This window comes from Dipodomys merriami, unplaced genomic scaffold, assembly GCF_024711535.1.
Source record: "Dipodomys merriami isolate MVZ:Mamm:240054 unplaced genomic scaffold, mDipMer1.0.p SCAF_28, whole genome shotgun sequence".
Taxonomy (NCBI): Eukaryota; Metazoa; Chordata; class Mammalia; order Rodentia; family Heteromyidae; genus Dipodomys; species Dipodomys merriami.
The window spans coordinates 19,476,909-19,500,999 of NW_027204270.1; the positions used below are offsets into that span (position 1 = coordinate 19,476,909).

General features: G+C 44.8%; 1 protein-coding gene across 3 annotated transcripts in view; it reads right to left on the minus strand.

Annotated features, from left to right (window-relative positions):
- The window catches only part of LOC138838410 (protein DDI1 homolog 2), a 41,733-nt gene that overhangs the window by 12,657 nt on the left and 4,985 nt on the right, over positions 1-24,091 (minus strand). For all 3 annotated transcript variants that reach the window (XM_070037881.1, XM_070037884.1, XM_070037883.1), the window contains exons 2-6: positions 14,638-14,767; positions 10,232-10,468; positions 7,589-7,715; positions 2,764-2,891; positions 684-812 (exon numbers count right to left, since the gene is read on the minus strand). In XM_070037881.1, the coding sequence (XP_069893982.1) occupies positions 684-812; positions 2,764-2,891; positions 7,589-7,715; positions 10,232-10,468; positions 14,638-14,767 (751 nt within the window). The remainder of the gene's footprint in view (positions 1-683; positions 813-2,763; positions 2,892-7,588; positions 7,716-10,231; positions 10,469-14,637; positions 14,768-24,091) is intronic.

Here is a 24,091-nt window from a genome sequence, read left to right on the forward strand (position 1 = left end):
AAGCCACAGTGCCACTTCCGACTTTTTCTGTGTATGTGGTACTGAGGAATTGAACCTTCATGCATGCTAGGCACTCTAGCACTAAGCCACTTCATGCATGCTAGGCAAGCACTCTACCACTAAGCCATATTCCTAGCCTCCTGTCCTGTGAGACTCTTTATCTCCAATAAACCATCAGAAAACTGGAAGTGGCACTGTGCCTCAAGTAGCAGAGTGCTAGCCTTGAGCTGAAGAGCTGAGGGACAGTGCCCAGGCCCAGAGGTCAAGCCCTGTGACTGACAAAAACAAACAAACAAACAAACAAATAAATAAGACCAGAGGGCCAGGCACTGGAGGCTCATGCCGTAATCTTAGCTACTCAGGAGGCTGACTGAGATCTGAGGATTGCGGTTCAAAGCCAGACCAGGCAGGAAAGTCCGTGAGACTCTTATCTCCAATTAACCACCAGAAAACCAGAAGTGGTTTTGTGGCTTGTTCAAGTGGTAGAATGTTAGCCTTGACCTGAAGAGCTCAGGGACAGTGCCCAAGCCCAGAGTTCAAGCCCACAACCAACCTCCCCCCACCTCCCAAAAAAAATTTAGCCCTGACAGGAAAGTCTAAGACTGTTTTTTTTTGTTTTTGTTTTTTAACTCAGAGCCTTGGCATTGTCCCTTAGATGGCAACTCCCAATGGCTTCCACTCACCTAGGTGAACCCTTCCAATAATCTTCTGGGTGCCCACTCCTTTGGCAATACCTGCCCACCGCCGGTCCACCAGTCTCATTATATTACACCTTTCTGCGCAAGCCTGGCTCATAATAGTCATCTGGGCACCTGGAAGGAGACAGAACCATCACATAACAAAAATGCAATTCACACTGTATCAAGATCCAAAATACAGCAATTAAAAGAGCAGCAATGAATTTGGAACGAAGCCTGTTTGCACCTGGTAGCTCTTCACCTTGCATTTCCTTACCAGTGCTCTGCCTAACATTTGCAGCTGGAATAGAAAGCAGAACTACCTGGAAGGGACCTCCTAAAAGTTCAGATGCTGGGAAGGTGACTTAGTGGTAGAGTGCTTGCCTTGCATGCATGAGGCCCTGGGTTCGATTCCTCAGTACCACATAAGTGAAAAAGCCAGAAGTAGTGCTGTGGCTCAAGTGGTAGAGCGGTAGGCTAGCCGTGAGCTGACGAGCTTAGGGACAGCACCTAGGCTCAGAGTTCAGGCCCCACAACTGAGCAAAAGAAAAGTTAAGATGATGAGACTCTGATGAGACTCCTGGCAGCAATGCTAAGCAGCAATTCACACTCAGAGCAGTTTTCACTGAGATTAATCCCCAGAGCAGATGACTCAACAATAACGTGGCAATAAGCAGTCCTACTTCCTTCTAAATTTAGGAATATTTAGGCAGTTTTCTATTCCCCCAGGTCCATGTAATCAGCTGTAATAGACAAGATCTTCTCTTTCTCTAATCTTTGCCTACAATTTTCATCTCTCTGAATTCTCCCTATGCTAACTTTCTGAGAGCCAAAGGTATAAAAGACTTCCGACGGGCTGGGAAGGTGGCTCAGTGGTAGAGCGCTTGCCTTGCATGCATGAGGCCCTGAGTTCGATTCCTCAGCACCACATAAGCAGAAAAAAAAAAGCCAGAAGTGGCGCTGTGGCTCACAAGTGGTAGAGCGCTAGCCTTGAGCTGAAGAGCTGAGGGACAGCACCCAGGCCCAGAGTTCAGGCCCCACCACCGGACCAAAAAAAAAGACTTCCGACCCTAGTATTTCCTACTTGGGATTTCTCCATCTTTACCAATGGAAGACTTTTCTTGACAATCCTAAAACCAGGGCACACTTTGCTGTTACTCTTCTTTCTTCCTTTCTGCTCTCAAACTCTAACCCAGCCCTGCTGAGAAACAGTTCACTGAGGTCTCTGCAGTCTGCTACTTCTGAACCCTCCCCCCGACAGCTATTGGCCCAATTAGCACTTTCTTACCACTTGAATGTGGCCACATCTCTGCTTCCATTCCATTTGGTGGATGTGTAATTTAACAGCTACGCCTTTATGGGTCCAGAATGCTCCAGATCTGTCTCTATCCTCAGTCTTCCTCAACTCTCACCTTCAAATCACTTACCTTCTGAGGTATTGCAAAGCCCTCAATGGTTTGTGCTTTTTAAGAGCTCAACCCATACCACCATGGCTTTACATCCCACCTTACACCAGCTGCTGCATATCTCTAGCCTCGTATTTCCATTATGATACTGTCTACTTTGGCAAGAGTAATGTGTCCCCTTCTAAGCTCTTTCTCTGAAGTTCACCTGCATTTAAGGAAGGGCCAGGTCTTGAGCTCACCTATTGAGATCTCATCTCAGCGATAAAGTCCAGAACTTATCTCACTCATTAGACTTTCCAGAGTCAGAGGAAAAGGAATGTGTGGGAAGGCAATTCTCTTTCCTTCCTCCTTTCTCCTAGTTAGTTACTAACCTAAAGTAAGCAAACTAGGGTGACAAGAGGCCGTTGCCTCTTCTCCCACCTACCCAGATCTGTCTTAATTTTTTTTTAGAGAAATGCCTGAGAAATCAGGAAAGTAAGAAAATAAAATACAATGCATAAACATAAAAGAAATGGTTTAGGAAATAAACCTATTACCAATAAGAAGACTGGCAAGCAAACCATTACTTCCATGCTTGTGGCAGACCAAAGAACCACATGGTTCTTTACTATTTGTCTCCCTTTCTCCCATATCATGTAACGATGTTAGAGGACACAGGATACACAAGGATGGAGCATCACCTGAGTCAACAAAGGCTTTCACAGGATGTCCATTCACTTTGCAGTTAATGTAAAGCATCACTACTTGGCCAAAGCTCTCTGGAGCCTCTTCCATAGCTATTGTCATGTTTTCCTCAATGTTCTGTTGCCTGTAACAAAACAAGCAAGGTACACTGAATACTCTACTTCCAGGAAGAAAAGTCTGTTTCAAAGTTACAATGTTTAAAAACAGATTTGTCCACATCTTTTGCCATAGGATTGGGAATTAACACTATGCAGATCCAAGCTACAGAGCTGGCAGAAGACCTAAAATCATTTTTTAAAAAAAGACCTTCCTGTAAAAAAACTGTGCATTTTTTTTTGGTCAGTCTCGGGGTTTGAACTCTGGGCCTGGGCGCTGTCCCTCAGCTTTTCAGCTGAAGGCAAGTGTTCTACCACTTGAGCTACAGCGCCACTTCCGGTTTTCTAGTGGTTTACTGGAGTTAGGAGTCTCACGGTCTTTCCTGCCTGGGCTGGCTTTGAACCGAGATCCTCAGATCTCAGCCTCCTGAGTAGCTAGCTAGGATTACAGGTGTGAGCCACCAGTGCCCGGGAACTGTGCATCTTTATAAAGTTCATTTTTTTTTTAAGTAGTCATAGGGCTTGAACTCTCTTTATAAGCTCAGAAATAGAAAAATAAACTCCTTGAAATCAGGGTGTTAATCCTTTGCTGTATGTTAGAATTTCATGAATGCTGTTGCTTCTTTTTGGGGTCTGGTCATGGAGCCTGAACTCTGGGCCTGGGCACTGTCCCTCAGCTCTTCAGCTCAAGGCTAGCTCTCTACCACTTGAGCCACAGCACCACTTCTGGCTTTTTTCCCCCTGTTTATGTGGTGTTGAGGAATTGAACCCAGGGCCTCATGAATGCAAGGCAAGCACTCTACCACTGAGCCAGCTTCCCAGCCTTGCTGCTTTTTTGTATGTGTGACAAAAGTTCTCTTGACTCTGAAAGACCAGGGTGTCTTAAAACTCAAAAACCAAGCCGTGCACTGATGGCTCACACCTGTAATTCTAGCTACTCAGGAGGCTGAGATCTGAGGATCACAGTGCAAAGCCAGACTGAGCAGGAAAATCTTTGAGACTCTCTCTCTCTCTCTCTTTTTTTTTTTTTTTTTTGGGGGGGGGAGGGGTCTGGTCATGGGGCCTGAACTCTGGGCCTGGGCACTGTCCCTCAGCTCTTCAACTCAAGGCTAGCGCTCTACCACTTGAGCCACAGCACCACTTCCGGCTTTTTTCTTTTTGCTTATGTGATGCTGAGGAATCGAACCCAGGGCTTCAGGCGTGCAAGGTAAGTGCTCTACCACTGAGCCACCTTCCCAGACGTCTTTGAAACTCTTATCTCCAATTAACCACCAGAAAACCAGAAGTGGCACTGTTGCCCAAGTGGTAGAGTGCTAGGAGTGCTAGCCTTGAGCTGAAGAGCTGAGGGACAGAGCCCAGGCCCTGAGTTCAAGCCCACAACCAGCCAAAAACAACAATAACAAAAATAAAACAAATATCACAAACCTGGGCTGGGAATGTGGTTTAGTGGTAGAATATTTGCCTAGCATGCATGAAGGTCTAGGTTTGACTCCTCAGTACCACATAAACAGGAAAAGCTGGAAGTGGTTCTGTGGCTCAAGTGGTACAGTGCTAGCCTTGTGCAAAAGAAGCTCAGGAACAGTGCCTAGGCCCAGAGTTTGACTGACCAAAAAAACAAAGAAAAAAAGAAAAAGAAAAAATAGCATATAAAAGTCTGTTATCTCATGTCTTCATTCCCAACTTTTTCTTTACACTATCAAACACTACCAATAGTAATGGAAGCTAGAGGGCTGGGAAGGTGGCTCAGTGGTAGAGCACTTGCCTTGCCTGCCTGGGTTCCATTTCTCAGCACCACATAAGCAAAAAGAAAAAAGCCAGAAGTGGTGCTGTGGCTCAAGTGGTAGAGTGCTAGCCTTCAGCTGAAGAGCTGAGGGACAGCACCCAGGCCGAGTTCAGGCCCCACTACCGGACCCCCCCCCCCAAAAAGTAATGAAAGCTAGATCAGCAGTGAAGACTGAGACAGTACCAGAAGAGGGTACCCCAAAACTTAGAGGTTAACCATACTGAACAAGGAACTTTCAAAGTATATTTCCTACCAGGGGCAGGTGGTTCATTTCTGTAATCCTAGCTACTCAGGAAGCTGAGATCTAAGGATTGTGGTTTAAAGCTAGCCCAGGAAAGACAGTCTCTGAGACTCTTATCTCCAATTAATTATAGAAAAAGCCCGAAGTGGAACCATGGTTCAAGTGGTAAAGTACTAGTCATGAACAAAAATAAGTTCAGGGGTAGCATCCAGGCCTACACTTCAAGCCCTAGTACTGGCAAAAAACAAAAACAAAAAACAACTACATCTCATCTGCTTATATGGACAGCATTTTATGGGGGCATCATGCATTTACACTGTCCTGCTCACTGTGGTTGCTCTCACATGGCACTGGCAGAGCTGAGCATGAGTGGTAGAGATCATATGGCTTGCCAAGCCTAAAATATTTATTACCTCCCTCTATAGAAAATATCCCCTTATCCTTTCCTCTAAACTATAGTGCCTGTCCTTTTAGTAATAATGCTTTAGTAATCAACCAAACTGATGGCTTAACCCAGCCATCTTTAATACAATATTAAAGAAAGTCAAAGGCACCCTTGTTTAATTAGGCAAATAGAAAAGCTATTGTACCTCAATGCACACATGCCCCGTGCACAGCATGTTAAATAAAATTTTAATAGACACTTGATATAATTATACCACTTTTTTTTTTTGGCCAATCCTGGGGCTTGAACTCAAGGTTTGGGTATAGTCCCTGAGCTTCTTTTTACTCAAGGCTAGTACTCTATCACTTGAGCCACAGTGCCACTTCAGCCTTTTCTGAATAGTTTATTAGAGACACGAATCTCACAGACATTCCCTAGCTGGCTTCAAACCATGATTTTCAGATCTCAGCCTCTGGAGTAGCTAGACTAATTATATCACATATCACTTTTATCCTACTGCATATTATTAAAAATTTTATAAGTAACCTAAAATTGTGTACCTGATCTTATACTCACTCAAATCAAGTATGTTTCAACAGAAGAAATCCACTGATATAAAACCAGTTGCTCTGGTTGTTATGGGTTGTATTCAGAGGCACTTTCTCCCTTACAAAGAAATGAATGCATTATCCAGTCTCCAATATAGCATTCATGGGGTAGAATACAAGCTATCTGGAGATGCTCCAATTCACTTCTACTCTATGACTTGCGGATATAATGTCTTCATAAACTTCCTGCTTCTAGAGTTTAAAAAAAACTATTCCAAAACTTTTGGAGCAGCAGTAGGGCAGAAATAGCTGTCTTTTTACTCAAATTGCATTCTGCTGTGACTAATGATAGAGCCAAGACTGCCATTAACATCGCTGTACTAGCTGAGGTTCCACTCTTGAAGATTCTGACTCATCAGAGTCAGAAGGAAGAGCTGAAGCATCTACATCAGGGGCAAGGGGATGGGGTAACCAGGGCTTAAACTCAGGGCCTCGGGTTCTTAGTCAACTCTCTTGCTCATGGCTGATACTCCTTCACTTGAGCCATGTCTCCAGTTTGATTCCTTGCAGGTTAATTGGATATGGAGTCTCAGACTTTTCTGCTCAAGTTGGCTTCAAACAGAGATCTTCCTGAATAGCCAGGATTACAGGCATGAGCCACTAGTGTAATCTACATGTTTAAAGCTTCTAGCTTTTAATATAGCTCCAGATGAGAACCACTACATTACAGAAGCCAGAGTTGCTGCCAAGCAGTTTATTCAGTGGGGTCAGTAAAGAAAAAAGGAAGATGAGATAAGGTTCCATTAGTGCAGATGCCACTCTAATCCAGTCATCTTCAGGCTCATATATTTCTAAGGAGAAAGATTCAAATCAGCCTGTCATCAGCCTTGTAGTTTCTACCTGTTAGGGTCATTTCTTTTGATATTGGGGTTATATACCTGGCTCTAATGATATGTTGTCTGCCAGTCAGAGACTCTTTGTAATATTTTAGAAGGGGGGGTGGGCAGGGAGGGCAACAAGTTAGACAAGAAATGTTACTTATGTAACTGTAACTCCTCTATACATCACCTTGACAATAAAATTATTTAAAAAAATTTAGAACAGAAAGTCAATAATAAGTGTATCTTTGCAAAGTTGATTCAAAACATGAGGAATAGGAACAAGGAGAAAATTATCTTTTTTTGGGTCTGGTCGTGGGGCCTGAACTCTGGGCCTAGGCACTGTCCCTCAGCTCTTCAGCTCAAGGCTAGCACTCTATCACTTGAGCCACAGAGCCACTTCCGGCTTTTTTCTTTTTGCTTATGTGTTGCTGAGGAATCGAACCCAGGGCCTCATGCATGCAAGGCAAGCGCTCTACCACTGAGCCACCTTCCCAGTCCCAAGGAGAAAATTATCTAAGATTCCCTGAGGTTATCTTTGAAATAGGAAGCTGTCTCCAAACAGACATCTAACTTATACTAGATACTATTTAGTTGGGGAAACTTGGTTGCTCTAAGTTTGTTTGGTTTTTTTTGTTTGTTTGTTTTTGTTTTGCTAGTCCTGGAGCCTAAACTCTGAGCCTGGGCGCTGTCCCTCAGCTCTTCAGCTCAAGGCTAGTGCTCTACCACTTGAGCCACAGAGCTACTTCTGGCTTTTTTTTTCTTCTGCTTATGTGGTGCTGAGGAATCAAACCCAGAGCCTCATGCATGCAAGGCAAGCACTCTACCACTGAGTCACATTCCCAGCCCTGGTTGCTCTAAAGTTTGGCCATTAGGTCCATGGGTCATTACCTTATATCTTCTTCTATCTTTGCCTGAGCTTCAAGGTCAAAGGGGTCAGCAGAAAAGAGACGAATCCTTTCTTGCTCCCTCCGGGCTCGGTCCTGCTGCTGCTCTACCAGGACCCTAGAAAATCTGTCTATAGAAATAAGGAAGGGATATCTTCAATTTCACTGTATTTTCATTCTCATTTGTGTAACATGCAACATTTTATTTCAAACATATATGTCAACATAGTTTTTCATGATCACAAACCCTGTTAGCCTCAGCTGCAAAATCAGAAGGAAGCCAGGATAAATGTGTTGGATACCAAACACTTTTTTTTTTGCCAGTCCTGGGGATTGAACACAGGGCCTGGGCACTGTCCTTCAGCTTCTTTTGCTCAAGCACTCTACCATTTGAGTCACAGCACTACTTCTGGCCTTTTCTGTCTATATGGTACTGAGGAATTGAACCCAGGGCTTCATCATGCTAGGCAAGCATTCTACCACTAAGCTATCTTCCCAGCCCACCAAACACATTTTTTTTTGTCAGTTGTGGGGCTTGAATTCAGCCTGGGCGCTGTCCCTGACCTCTTTAACTCAAGGCGAGCACTCTACCACTTGAGCCACAGCGCCCACTTCTGGTTTTCTAGTGGTTTATTGGAGATAAGAGTCTCACAGACTTTCCTGCCTGGGCTGGCTTTGAACTGTGATCCTCAGATCTCAGCTTCCTGAGTAGCTAGGATTACAGGAGTCAGCCACAGGCGCCCAGCACCAAACACTTTAAAGTGTCTTAAATACTTTTTTTAAAAAGCAAAATCATAGCCGGGCGCTGGTGGCTCACGCCTGTAATCCTAGCTACTCAGGAGGCTGAGATCTGAGGATCAAGGTTCAAAGCCAGCCCGGGCAGGAGAGACCGTGAGACTCCTATCTCCAATAAACCACCAGAAAACCGGAAGTGGCGCTGTAGCTCAAGTGGTAGAGCGCTCGCCTTGAGCCGAAGGACAGCGCCCAGGCCCAGAGTTCAAGCCCCACGACCGACAAAAAAAAAAAAAAAAAAAAAAAAAAAAGCAAAATCATTACTTTTCCATACCACATGATTTCTTAAAATAGAACTAAAATCTCAGCTACTTAGAAGGCTAAGGATAGCAGTTTGAAGCAGCCCAGGTAGAAAAGTCTGCAAAACTCCATCTCCAACATAACCAGCAAAAGGCTAGGCTGAAGGAATGGCTCAGGTGGTAAAGTACCAGACAAGAGTACAAACTAAACAAGCAAACACAAGGCCGTGAATTTAAACTCAGGACTGGCCAAAAGCAGGGATGATGACAAAGAATTTTTTTTTTTTTTTTGGGTCCAGCCATGGGGCCTGAACTCTGGGTCTGGGCGCTGTCCCTCAGCTCTTCAGCTCAAGGCTAGCGCTCTACCACTTGAGCCACAGCGCCACTTCCGGCTTTTTTCTTTTTGCTTATGTGGTGCTGAGGAATCGAACCCAGGGCCTCTGGCATGCAAGGCAAGCGCTCTACCACTGAGCCACCTTCCCAGCCCATGACAAAGAATTTAAAAAAAAAAAAAAAAAGGAAAAATAAAATATAAAAAACACCTGTGAAAGATGTAGAAAGGATGCCTAAAAAAGACCCTTTTTATGCAATGAATATTTACTTTCTATTTGGAGGCCAGATAATTTCTTCATTCAGTTTCAGTATAAAGATATAGTACTAGCCAGGCACCGGTGGCTCACGCCTGTAATCCTAATTACTTAGGAAGCTGAGGTCTGACAAAGCCAGCCCAGGCAGGAATGTTTGTGAGACTCTCTAACCACCAGAAAACCAGAAGTGGCACTGTGGCTCAAGTGATAGAGTGCTCGCCTTGAGTTGAAGAAAGAGCTGAGCGACAGCACTCAAGTCCAGAGTTTTAGCCCCACAACTGACACCCCCCAAAAAAAGCCGGGTGGCAGTGGCTCATGCCTATAATCCTAAATACTCAGGAGGTTGAGATCTGAGGATCATGGTTTGAAGCCAGCCTAGGCAGGAAAGTGTGTGGGAGTCTTATCTCCAATTAACTTTCAGAAAACTGGAAGTGGTGCTGTGGCTCAAAGTGGTAGAGTACTAGCCTTGAGTAAAAAAGCTCAGGGATAGCACCCAGGCCGCGGGTTCAAGCCCCAGGACATACACACAAAAAAAGCAGAAAGATGAAAGCAGAGTCATGGCTCAAGTGGTAGAATGCCAGCCAAGAAGCACATGAGGTCTTGAATTCAAGTCCCAGTATCAGCACTCATGCGCACACGCATATGCTTGTACACAGAGAAAAGGTTGGCATCTGAGGCCACCTTGGGCTACATGGAGATACCGTCTTAAAAACAAAACCAATGGGCTGGGAAGGTGGCTCAGTGGTAGAGCACTTGTCTTGCATGCATGAGGCCCTGGATTCGATTCCTCAGCACCACATAAGACAAAAGAAAAAAAGCCGGAAGTGGCACTGTGGCTCAAGTGGTAGAGCGCTAGCCTTGAGCTGAAGAGCTGAGGGACAGCGCCCAGTCCCCATGACTGGACCCAAAAAAACAAAAAGATAAAAAAACAAAAACCAAATGTTCTATTTAACAAAAGAATGGCTTAAGGGCTGGGAATGTGGCTTAGTGACAAATAATCCCGTCTTTGACATGAGCAGGCAAGCTTACCTAGGTCTCCACTGAGCAGGGCTTCAGCCAGAGGTGGGTTACGCTCCTTCAGCAAGGACAGCTCATGCGGGTTGGCCAGCAGCATGTCTCGGAGCAGAGCTGGGTTGTCCAAGCCCTGAGGAGATGATGCCATTTCTCTAGGAGATGGGTGGGCCTGCTGTGCTCCTAGAGACTGGCGCTGCCGGGGACCTGATGTGCCAGGCACTGCTATGCTACTAAAGTCTATCCGGGGTAAGTCTGTGGGGAAGATATATACAATACACTCAAATGAGTAAAAAACAAGTTCATACACAGTGTGCAATAATAGCATGTTTCCACTTGATCATACTTTTTTTTTTTTGGGTCTGGTCGTGGGGCCTGAACTCTGGGCCTGGGTGCTGTCCCTCAGCTCTTCAGCTCAAGGCTAGCACTCTACCACTTGAGCCACAGTACCACTTCCGGCTTTTTTCTTTTTGCTTATGTGGTGCTGAGGAATCGAACCCAGGGCCTCAGGCATGCAAGGCAAGCGCTCTACCACTGAGCCACCTTCCCAGCCCTTGATCATACTTTTGACTATAAAAACTGTAGTCTTTTTTTTTTTTTTTGCCAGTCCTAGAGCTTGAACTCAGGGTCTAGGCACTGTCCTTGAGCCTCTCTGGGCTCAAGGATAGTGCTCTACCACTTGAGCCACAGCGCCACTTCATGCTTTTTCTATTTATGTGGTACTGAGAAATTAAACCCAGGGCTTCATGCATGCTAGGCAAGCACCCTACCACTAAGCCATGTTCCCAGACCAAAAACTGTAGTCTTGAGAATGAGTTGATAGGAAAAGGGGGACAGAAAATGGAGCAGTGGCTCAAGTGGTAGAGTGCCTGCCTTGAGCAAAAAAACTCAGCAACAGCCTCTGACTCCTAAGTTCGAGACCCAGAACCAGCAAAAACAAAACAACAGCTCTCTCCACCTCACCCCCCCCAAAAATAAAGCAATCAATAGCTCATATCAGTAATACTACAGTAATACTAGCTACTAAGATGGTAGAGATCTGATGATCATAGTTCAAAGCCAGTCCAGGTAGACAAACTAGAGAGTCTATCTCTAATTAATAAGCAAAAAACTATAACTGGCAGCCTGCATGCATCAAGTGGTAGAACTCCAGACATGAGAGAAAAATCCAAATGAAAGCAAGAGGCATTAAATTCAAGCCTCATGCTATCATAAAAACAAAACAAAAAACACAAAAGACTGAGAAAACAGTTCAACTGGTGGAGCACTTACCCTAAGAAGTGAAAGACAAGTAGAGCCAAAATGAGGGTATTGGCCTGGGTCAATCTGTTGTTTTTCTATCCCAAAAATACATGTATCCTCAAACAACCTGTCCCAAGTTTGGGACTATCAAAAGGAATGTTTAAACTCAGGGGTAAGGCTTCAACTTCACATTTGAGGGTTCAACTAGTTACCATGTTCAAAAACTTAGCTGAGCTGGGTGCTGGTGGCTCATGCCTGGATAATCCTATTCAGGAGGCTGAGATCTGAGGTTCAAGGTTCAAAGCCAGCCTGGGCAGGAAAGTCCATGAGACTCTTCACTTGATCTTAGCCAAAAGGCCGAGAAGCGATGTCCATGACACTCTTATCTCCAATAAACCACCAGAAAACCAGAAGTGGTGCTGTGGCTCAAGTGGTAGAGGGCTTGCCTTGAGCTGAAGAGCTCAGGGACAGCACCCAGGTCCAGAGTTCAAGCCCCACAACCAACAAAACAAACTCAGCTGAGCCGGGCACAGGTGGTTCACACCTGTAATCCTAGCTACACTCTAGAGGTTGAGATTTGAGAATCAGGGTTTGAAGCCAGGCCAGGCAGGAAAGTCAGTAAGATTTTTATTGCCAATAAACTACTCAGAAAAAGCCAGAAGTGGGGGCTGGGAAGGTAGCTCAGCGGTAGAGTGCATATCTTGCAAGCATGAGGCCCTGGGTTCGATTCTTCAGCACCACATAAACAGAAAAAGCCAGAAGTGGCGCTGTGGCTCCAGTGGTAGAGCGCTAGCCTTGAGCTGAAGAGCTGAGGGACAGCACCCAGACCCAGAGTTCAGGCCCCATGACTGGCAAAAAAAAAAAAGAAAAAAAAAAAAAAGAAAAAGCCAGAAGTGGCACTGTGGCTCAAGTGGTGGAGTGCTAGTCTTTAGCAAAAGAAGCTCAGGGACAGTGCCCAGGCTGAGTTCAAGCCAAGACCAGGAAAAGAAATACTCAGCTAGGAGCTGGAGAATATGCATCCAACAAGAAAATGAACAAGTGGCTTATCTATGCTAGTTTAAACATCTATGGAGCATGCCTTCTGTCAGAAATTTGATTCCTACCCACTATACATTACCCTGAGAGTCCATTCTCTTCAAAATAACTTTGAAACACTTGTGTACTGTAAACCAGATCTTGCTATTCCCTCAAACCTACTTGCTGTCCTGTCCATATGGAAACAGCGACTTGCTAGTACCAACAACATCACCAGATTAGCCAAAGTGAAGATTTGGTTTTTACTGACTGGAGTTATTTGAACCACTATCTTTCTAAAGTTTAGCTGTAGCCTGCCAGGGACTAATGCAATCAAGATGAGAAGGACCCAGAGCTTGCTGCTCTTTGTGGCTCCAGTGTCAGACTGAATAGAAGCCCTGTGCTTCAAGCTGGAGTCCATTACCCACAACACCTATCATCTACTGTAACTTTCAAATCAGGTCACCCAGTGGCCAAGCATTGTTTAAAGAACTCTACCAGTTATGGCAGGAAGTAGAACACTAGCACATTCATCAAGTAGTTCTACATCAAGACCCATGATGTCAGGATACTGGGGTAGAAGGATTGTGAGTTCGAGGCCAGCCTGGACTACATAGGACTATATATGTGTCCTTTTCATGGATCATGAACCCCTTTGCCTGTCTTAAGGAAAACTATGGATCCTATCATCAAATGCTCTTACATGCCCACAATTCTGTGTATTTCTGGGACAAATGAACTTCTTTTTTTTTGTTGTTGTTGATTGTGAGGCCTGAACCCTGGGCCTGGGCCCGGCTTTTCATGAAGCTCAAGGCTAGTGCTCTACCACTTGAGCCACAGCACTACTTTTGGCTTTTGCTGCCCAGCCTCATTTCTTATAATAGTAATAGTAAAGAGGTATCAAGTGATGCCCCACAACTGAGAAAAAAAAAGAGGGACTAAGTGAAAAAATCTAAGTACTGAGAACTCGAACCCAGGGATTCATGCATGCATGAGCCACTGAGCCACCTTCCCAACCCCCAAAGGAACTTATAACCAAATACAAACTCCAAACTTTTATGAATGGAGCATCCAAGATTGTTTTAGTGTGAAGGGAAAGAGCACCAAGTTTTGAGTTCCTGTGCTTTTTTTTGCAGGGTATGGGGGGGAGGCGCGGGGGAGTGGTGATGGTGGTGGTGATAAGTTATGGGGCCTGGACGTTGTTCCTGAGCATATTAGCTCAAAGCTAGTTCTCTACCATTTTAAGCCACAACTCACTTCTGGCTTTTGAATGATTAATTGGAGGTAAGAGTCTCATGGATTCTTTGCCTGGGCTGCCTTTGAACTATGTTCCACAGGTCTCAGCCTCCTGAGTAGCTGGAACTACAAGCATGAGCCACCAGCAATCAGGTGAGTTTCTGTGCTTTATTTACTAGCTATGTCATTCTGCTAACATCAGTGAAATCTGAGCTTCATTTCTCTTTTTTTTTTGGTTGTGGGGCTTGAACTCTGGGCCTGGGCGTTGTCCCTCAGCTCTTTAGCTCAAGGTGAGCACTCTACCACTTGAGCCACAGTGCCACTTCCAGTTTTCTAGTGGTTTATTGGAGATTAGAGTCTCATGGACTTTCCTGCCCCAGCTGGCTTTGAATCATGATCCTCAGATCTCAACCTCCTAAGTTGTTAGAATTATAGGCATGAGCTACCAGCGCCCAGCCTCATTTCTTATAATAGTAATAGTAAAGAGGAACCAAGTGATGCCCCACAACTGAGAAAAAAAAAGAGGGACTAAGTGAAAAAATGTAAGTCCAAGTCCTAACCACCAGACAAGAATAGCAAGTCAATCAGTAATCACAGGCTCACACAGTCTCTCAAAGTGCTTCTCTAGGACAAAGATTACTGTGCTAATTATCACTGGTAAAGACATAAGCTAATGTTTACCACAGGCTCTCTGTGCCAAAGATTTCACATGCACTGGTCTCACCTCAGCTCTCAGGGCTAGGATTCGTTATTATGACAGCTACCTTTACAGAAGAGGAAACCAATCTGAAAAGTCAAACAACTTTTCCAAGGTCACCCACTAGGTGAAGTTGGAAACTATACCCTAGAAAGCGGAACCCAAAGCAAATCCACAATGCAGAAACACTAGAGGTGCTCAAGTCAGGGGAGGCTAAACACAGGGATTATCTTACTTGAGAACTGTACTGGAGGCCGAGGGTCTGCATTCTCCTTTTGGCGCAAAATCACAACATCTCCATCCTTCAAGCCATAAGAAGCCAGTGACCTATGGTTGTCTGTGAGTGGTCTTTCAGCATGGACGATCTACAAAAAAATATTTAATTGGGGGAGGGGGGAGGCTGGGAAGGGATGTGAAGGGTAAACAAAGGAGGAGGCTGCAATGCTTGGTAAGAAATGTATGCATTATCCTGCCCACGTAATTGTAACTCCTCTGTACAGTATGTTCACAAATAAAATAAAATTAAAAAAAAAGAAAAAAAAATAGTTAACACAGCATAAAGCAAAGGATCGCAGTTTTCCTCTTAATCAGGCAAGGTTCATCCCTATTAGAAACCTCCCAAGCAGGGCTGGGAAGGTGGCTCAGTGGTAGAGCGCTTGCCTTTCATGCATGAGGCCCTGGGTTCAATTCCTCAGCACCACATAAGCAAAAAAGAAAAAAGCCAGAAGTGGCGCTGTGGCTAAAGTGGTAGAGCACTAGCCTTGAGCTGAAGAGCTGAGGGACAGTGCCCAGGCCCAGAGTTCAGGCCCCATGACTGGACCAAAAAAAAAAAAAAAAAAGAGAGAAACCTCCCAAGCAAAGGTTGGAAGTGTGGCTCAGTTGGTAGAGCACCAGCTAATGAATGAAAGTATCAGTTACTGAGTTTGAGTTCCAGTTCAGACCTTTAAAAAAGGAAAGAAGAGGGGCTGGGAAGGTGGCTCAGTGGTAGAGCGCTTGCCTTGCATGCTCGAGGCCCTGGGTTCGATTCCTCAGCACCACATAAGCAAAAAGAAAAAAGCCGGAAGTGGCGCTGTGGCTCAAGTGGTAGAGCGCTAGCCTTGAGCTGAAGAGCTGAGGGACAGCGCCCAGGCCCAGAGTTCAGGCCCCACGACCGGACCCCAAAAAAAAAAAAAAAAAAAAGGAAAGAAGAGGGGCTGGGAAGGTAGCTCAGTGGTAAGAGCGCTTGCCTTGTATGCATGAGGCCCTGGGTTTGATTCCTCAGCACCACATAAGCAAAAAGAAAAAAGCCAGAAGTTGGGCTATGGCTCAAGTGGTAGAGTGCTAAGCCTTGAGCTGAAGAGCTGAGGGACAGCACCCAGGCCCAGAGTTCAGGCCTCATGACCGGACCCTCCCCCCAAATAGATAGATAGATAGATAGATAGATAGGTAGGTAGGTAGATAGATAGATAGATAGATAGATAGATAGATAGATAGATAGATAGATAGATAGATAGATAGATAGATAAAGGAAGAAAGAAATCTCCCAATGATTCTTATACTTAGAACGAACCCCAAAGCCCTTCCTAACATCTACTGGGTTCCGCTGCCCACAGACCACAGTTCACACTGGGATTGCTGTCCTCAAGAAATGGGATTCACTACCCTCAGGGCTGTTCATTTGTTCCTTCTCTACTTCAGCAGGGTCTTTTCTCCTGTCCTTCCATCAAGTCATGCCCCTTTAGTTTTCTAATACCCTCTCTATGGCTAGAGCTCAGTGTTCAAAACTGCTTGCCTAGCAGTTTTGAGTAGTTATTTTTAGAAGATACCATACTTTGCTACATAAAAAGGAGAAGGGGCTGGGTGCTGCCGGTTCACACCTGTAATCCTAGCCATTCAAGAGGCTGAGATTAAGGATCTAAAAGTCAATGAGACTCTTATCTCCAATTAATCACAGAAAAAGCTGGAAGTGGTGCTGCAGCAAGTGGTAGACTGCTATTCGTGAGCAAAAAAGCTTAGGGACAGCACCCAGGCCCAGAGTTCAAGGACCAAGACTGGCAAAAACAAAAAAGCCTACTTATCTAATAGATAAGCATGAGGCCCTAGGTTCCAACTTCAGCAACACAAGAATTTTTTATAAAATGTACCCTTGCCTCATCCACTTGCTTACTTGTTTAATGCCTTCCTGGTCCCACTAAAATGTAGCTACTTGTTTCTTGAAATATGAACTGATGGAAGTAGTATATGTAATCTAAGATTTAATTCTGAGCAACAAGAGAAATGGGGGAAGATATATTCTTGGTATGCCATTACAGTACAAATACATATTGTATACACTTCACAATGAGCTTGTCCAGTGACAGCTCTACTATCTTCCTGCATGTTTTCTTCCCTCTTAACCAGCCCCAAGCTGCTTTGTTTTTCTTTTTTTTGGTTGGCCATGGGGCTTGAACACTGGGCCTGGGCGCTGTCCCTCAGCTCTTCAGCTCAAGGCGAGCACTCTATGGCTTGAGCCACAGCACCACTTCTGGTTTTCTGATGATTAATTGGAGATAAGAGTCTCACAGACTTTCCTGCCTAGTCAGCCCCAAACTTTTAAGAACCTTATTATGTCCATGAAGGAAAAATAAAAGTGAAAGAGGGGAGAAAAAAAAAAGTGAAAGAAATTCAGAAAATATCAACTAAAACAGATGGAAGAATGTAGAACCAATAGTTAATAAAACTTTTTTTTTTTGGTCGTGGGTCTTGAACTCTGAGTCTGGGCGCTGTCCCTGCACTCTTCAACTAAAGGCTAGCACTTTACCACTTGAGCCACAGCACTACTTCTGGATTTCTGGTGATTAATTGGAGATAAGAGTATCACTGATGTTCCTGCCTGGGCTGGCTTTGAACCGAGATCCTCAGATATCAGCCTCCTGAGCAGCTAGGATTACAGGCATGAACCACCAGTGCCCCTCTAAAAAATTTCTTTTTTATTTTTTGTCGGTCGTGGGGCTTGAACTCTGGGCCTGGGTGCTGTCCCTCAGCTCTTCTGCTCAAGCAAGGCAAGTGCTCTACTGCTTGAGCCACAGTGCCACTTCCGGTTTTCTGGTGGTTTAGTGGAGACAAGAGTTGCACGGATTTTCCTGCCGGGCTGGCTTTGAATCGGGATGGATTTGAATCGCAATCCTCAGATCTCAGCCTCCTGAATAGCTAGGATTACAGGTATGAGCGACGCCTGGCAAATTCTTCTTTCTTTAATATTGTATAATAAAAAACAAAAACAGGCTGGTGCTGCCTTGAACTGAAGAGCTGAGGGACAAGCGCCCAGGCCGAGTTTAAGCCCCATGACCCAAAAAAAAAAAAAAAAAAAAAGGTAACATTATGTATTGTAAAAGGAAAAGAACAAACACATAAAGGCATACTATAATTTAAAAAAAATTTTTTTGGGTCTGGTCGTGGGGCCTGAACTCTGGGTCTGGGCTCTGTCCCTCAGCTCTTCAGCTCAAGGCTAGCGCTCTACCACTTGAGCCACAGTGCCACTTCCGGCTTTTTTCTTTTTGCTTATGTGGTACTGAGGAATCAAACCCAGGGCCTCATGCATGCAAGGCAAGCGCTCTACCACTGAACCACCTTCCCAGCCCCAAAGGCATACTATAATTTTATCACAAAAGAACAAAGATCTGATTGCATTATTATATACTCCAGAGGAGCATTCACTTTAAGACTTTTTCTTGTTTATACTGGGCCACATGGAAAAAAGGCAACTTGAGTTAGGTCCTGACTCTGCTAGTAAGTCCCTGGGAGAGACCTGCCACCCAGCCGGACTAGGCCTCACATTTCCCATTAGTCAAGCAGGCAGCTGGGGCAAGATCATCGTTACAGCTGTCCCTTTCAGTTCGTTCTGTACACTATCATCTACCATGTTCCATCACCTGTCCTCAAAGTTCTCCTGGTCAGGTTACCTGTACACTGAAACCAAGAGTACAGTATTTATTTAAACTGCAAAAATTGGTTCTGTCATATCTACTTTTTTTTTTTTTTGTCGGTCATGGGGCTTGAACTCTGGGCTTGGGTGCTATCCCTCAGCTCTTCAGCTCAAGGTAAGTGGCTCTGCCACTTGAGCCACAGCACCACTTCTGGTTTTCTAGTGGTTTATTGGAGATAAACCGGACTTTCTTGCCCAGGCTGGCTTTGAACCATGATCCTCAGGTTTCAGCCTCCTGAGCACAGGCATGAGCCACTGGCACCCAGCTTCATATCTACTCTTAAGATGTGCCCTACAAGAGTAGAATGATCCTCCAAAATCAAATCCTTCTGTAGAGGAGTAGAAAACTGATTTATAGAACTTGCAGGTCTCATCATACAAGTTGCACAAATTACTAGAAAAAAAAATAAATTCTCATGTTGAATCAGCTGAAGACATCTTAATACACTGTCCCTGGGATCATGCCATTCACAAACCCTTACTTATGCATTCATCTCACAGTAAAGCCAGAGAGTATACAGCATAATGTTCAACCACCAGGATTTTACTAAACATTACAATCAACACATATTTTGTGAGACTGCACTGAAAAACCACCATAAATCAGAAGTGATAAGGGATCCAGGCACAGCCTATAATCCTGCCTACTCAAGAAGCTGAGATCTGAGGATAGAGGTTTAGAGCCACCCTGGGCAGACAAATACAAATCTGAGAGACAGCAGAAAGTTAGAAGGAGACATATGACTCAAGTAGAAAAGCACCACCAGGGCTGGGAAGGTGGCTCAGTAGTAAAGCACTTGCCTTGCATGCCTGAGGCCCTGAGTTCGATTCCTCAGCACCACATAAGCAAAAAGAAAAAAGCCGGAAGTGGCGCTGTGGCTCAAGTGGTAGAGCGCTAGCCTTGAGCTGAAGAGCTGAGGGACAGAGCCCAGGCCCAGAGTTCAGGCCCAGGACCAGACCCAAAAAAAAAAAAAAAAAAAAAAGCAAAGCACCACCAGTGAGTGGAAAAACCCAAGGGAAAGAGGACCTCAACACCAATACACACAACAGTCATAGGTTGAGGTTGAAGTGGACAGTGATAACCAAGCTGGGTGTTGTGTTGTATACTAGTAACTTTTAACCACGTAGGAGCCAGAGATAAGAGGACTAAGGTTAAAGGCTAGCCAGGGCAAAAATGAAAAACTTAAATTTAATTAGGCAAAGGGGGCACTCAGTGGTAGAGTGGTCGCGGCTGAGTTCACTCATCATGGCTACTCTTTTAACTTCTCATATACAGTAATTCAACTGTTTGTATAAAGAGACAAGATTAGTTCCTTGAGATGTTCTTTTTTGGGGAGTGTTGAGTAATGGGGCTTGAACTCAAGGCCTGGGTTTTGTCCCTGAGCTTTTGCTAGTGGTCTACCACGTTGAGCCACAGCACCACTTCTGGTTTTCTGGTGGATAATTGGAGATAAGAGTCTCATGGACTTTCCTATCAGACTGGCTTTGAACTGCGATCCTCAGCCCTCAGACTCTTGAGTAGCTAGGCATGAGCCACCTGCTCCCATAGATGTTCTTAACTGTAGTCATAGGAGGAAAAAAAAATTTTTTTTGGTTGGTCGTGGAGCTTGAACTCTGGGTCTGGGCACTATCCCTCAGATCTTCAGCTCAAGGCTAGCACTCTACCACTAGAGCCACAGCACCACTTCCGGCTTTTTCTGTGTATGTGGGTCTGAGGAATTGAACCTAGGGCCTCAACCATGCGAGGAAAGCATTCTATCACTGAGCCACCTTCCCAGTCCCTCATAGGAGAAAACTTCTTACAATGAGGAATCAAACTCAGGAGAAAGGGAACAACTCTAGCAACTCAGGATGGATGTAACTCAGCAGTAGAGTACTTGCATAATATGTGTGAGGCCCCTGGGTCCTATCCATGGCACCAAAAAACAAGTAAGACCCTGACCACAAGACCACTAAACTGTCACTGGTTGGATAAAGTACATAGAAAGTCAACTAAAGGCTGGGAAGGTGGCTCAATGGTAGAGCGCTTGCCTTGCATGCCTGAGGCCCTGGGTTCAATTCCTCAGCACCACATAAGAAAAAAAGCCGGAAGTGGCGCTGTGGCTCAAGTGGTAGAGCACTAGCCTTGAGCTGAAGAGCTGAGTGACAGCGCCCAGGCCCAGAGTTCAGGCCCCACAACCGGACCCCCCCGCCAAAAAAAAGTCAACTAAAATAGGTTATTGAATGGCAAGTATCACTTTTTCTTTTTTTTTTTCAGGAGTACTAGGGATTCAACTCAGGGATTCATGCTTGTGGAACAGATGCTCTACCACTCAAGCCACTCCTCCAGTCCCTTTTTAACTTACTTTTTTTGGGGAGTGGTCATGGGGCTTGAATTCTTTTGCTCAAGGCCAGCACTTTTCCACTTTGAGCCTCAGTTCCACTTCTAGTTTTCTGGTGGTTGAGATAAGAGTCAGAGGACTTTCCTGCCAGCTGGCTCTGAACTTTGATCCTTAGCTCGCAGGCTATTCCAGGTGTGAGTCACCAGCACCCAGCTTACCTTGATTACTTTTGAGATAAGGTCTCTTTACTTCACTTTATACCTGGATTGGTTTGGGCTACAACCATTCTACTTGTGCTTACAATGTCCCTGGGGATGAGAGGCATGGGCCCCATGTCCAGCCCAAGAGGGGGATCTCAAAACTTCATGCCCAGGCATGTAGGGGCTTCAATTATTGAATCCCCATCTATGTCTCTGTAGCTAGTGTTACAGACCTGAGCCACTAATACAGGCACCAAGTGCCACTTCTGATTATGGCTCTTTCCGTATTACCAATTTCCAATCATAGAGATAATGCTACAAAGCCAGCAACAAGTCAGGCTCTCAGTCTCCATTTGGTCCTCATATCCCCCACTGATGTATCACTATTATTTTGTGAAGCATTATCTGTCCAATTTCATGGGCTGAAAAAGACATGGAGGCCACAGAACTACTGAGAACTGAGAGACAGTACCACACACATTTGCTTGTCATTAAAGCCTGTACTCTTCTCTGGTGCCACACTACTTCTGCAAACATAGCCCCACAACCCACGGCCTCATGAATCATGGGGTGACTTTAACTAGGGCTATGGAGCCATCCATCATCACCAAGGATCTACATTCACCAAAATCAAAATGTCCTTTGAGGGCTGGGAAGGTGGCTCAGTGGTAGAGCACTTGCCTTGCATGTATGAGGCCCTGGTTTGATTCCTCAGCACCACATAAGCAGAAAAAAAAAAGCCGGAAGTGGTGCTGTGGCTCAAGTGGTAGAGCGCTAGCCTTGAGCTGAAGAGCTGAGGGACAGCGCCCAGGCCCAGAGTTCAGGCCCTCAACCGGACCCCCCCAAAAAACACAAAAAACAAAATGTCCTTTGACTGAACATGAATAGCAGGGCCAGGGATGTAGCTCAATGGTACAACACTAGAAGGGAAGAGGAGGGAAGAAAGGAGAGAAGAGGGAAAGGGGAGAGCGAGGGGAAAAGGAGAAAGGAAGAAAGAAAAGGAAATGAAAAAGAATTATGCAACTCCTGGCCTTCTGGATTTTGGTTTACAGACAACAGCCATGTGCCAAATAGGGCAGCAAAGCTGCTCTATCTTTATTGCAACAGATAATATTACTTTTTGTTTCTGTCCTGTAATCCTAGCTACTCAGGAAGCTGAGATCTGAGGACTGAGGTTCAAAGCAGGCATGAGCAGGAAAGTCCTTGAATCTCTCATTTCAAATTAAACACCAAAAAAAGCTGAAGTGGAGCTCAAGTGGCAGAATGCTAGACTTAAGCAAAAAAGCCCAGAGGGCTGGACACTGGTGGCTATAATCCTAGCTACTCAGGAGGCTAAGATCTGAGGATCACAGTTGGAAGCCAGCCTGGGCAGAAAAGTCCTGGTGAGACTCTTATCTCCAATTAACCACTCAAAAACCGGAAGTGGTGCTATGGCTCAAAGTAGTAGAGCACTAGCCTTCCAGAACTGAATTCAGGGACAGCATCCAGGGCCTGAATTCAAGTCCCAGGACAGCTCCCCGCTGCATGGTTCAGGTATTCACTAACATCAAGCATATTTATGAACTATGGAAAGAACAGTGCTATCTGCTCTAATTTTTTAGTGATACTAGACAAGGACTTGGGTAAAGAGCAAACATCCTTCACACTGAGGTGGTTATAGACCTGTGATCTCAGGACTCAGGAGACTGAGGAGAGAGTTGTGAGTTCAAGGTCAGCCTTAGGTATGGACCAAGATATCAGGCTATTATACAACAGTGGCTTCAAATCCCTACCAGTGGAAACAAAAGGAACACCACAATGGCTGGGCTCTCAGCCTTGCAAATTTCCCAAGTCCAAAGCTACAATGAACAATATGTCAGTCATAAGCCATACATTGGACGCCATAGAGCCACAAGTGTAGAGCTGCAGAACTGGCACAGCTGCTTGTACTTACTGCAGAAGTCCCCCTAGAGACTACATTCTAATAGTAATCAACATTTAACCAGAGGCTAATTAACAAGACTCCAAAATCTTTAAGCAAGAGGTCTCTGAGAGCCTTTGATTAGCAGAAATTTTTTTTTGCAAAGGACAAATGCTAGGGATTGAACCAAAGTCCTCACACAAGCTAGAAATTTACCACTGAGTTATATCCCAGCACTAAGAAACATTTCTAGCACTTACATTTAATATTTCTAGCACTAAGGGCTATAATATGGCCACAAACTCTTGGAATCACACTTAAATGGACTCAGAATTACTCATAATAATATATGTAACAGCCAGCTTGACTATTATGATCCTTCTGAAAGGCAATTTGGCAAATTACTCAAAAGTCTTTCAGAAAGGATCTGCTTTTGACTGGGCAATTCTGTAATCCTCAAGATCAGGAGGATCAAGGCTTGTGGTTTAAGGCCAACATGATTAAAAAGTTTACCAAAAGCCGGGCGCTGGTGGCTCACGCCTGTAATCCTATCTACTCAGGAGGCTGAGGTGAGACTCCTATCTCCAATAAACCACCAGAAAACCGGAAGTGGCGCTGTAGCTCCAGTGGTAGAGTGCTCGCCTTGAGCTGAAGAGCTGAGGGACAACGCCCAGGCCCAGAGTTCAAGCCCCACGACCGACAAAAAAAAAAAAAAAAGTTTACCAAAACACCATCTCAACAAAAGCTAGATGTGTGGGGCAAGATGCACCTGTAGCCCCAGCTACAGGCCATGGACAGAGGGTTGTAGCCCAGGCCAACCCAGACAAAACTATCTAAAAAAAGAAACAACAAAAACAAACCTAAATTTAAAAAAGACTGAAGATGTGGCTCAAGTAGTAGAGTACTTGCCTAGAAATCATAAAGCCCTGGTTCAAACCCCAGTACCAAATACCTATCCTAAGAAAACAATCAGAAGTGGGGGACAAATCTAAGCATTTGGATGTCTGTGGCAATATCAGTTAGAACTGCTTCCAATTTTTTCCAACTCAAATGCCCAGAAACAAGAAAATGTTAAATATATTACACTATACTTACATAGTTAAGTGCTTATTTGGCATGCACCAAGGCCATGAGTTCAATCCTCAGCATTACAGGGGAAAACACAATACTTTACACACTTCAGTATGGGAGTATTAGCTGATCTATAAATCCCAGCACTGGGGTGGCTGAGGCAGTGCCTGGGCTACATGGCAAGACCCTGACTCAAAATGTCAACAACAGAGAAGATCAAGCGCTCTCATCTCTGGGTTATGAAGCAACACAAA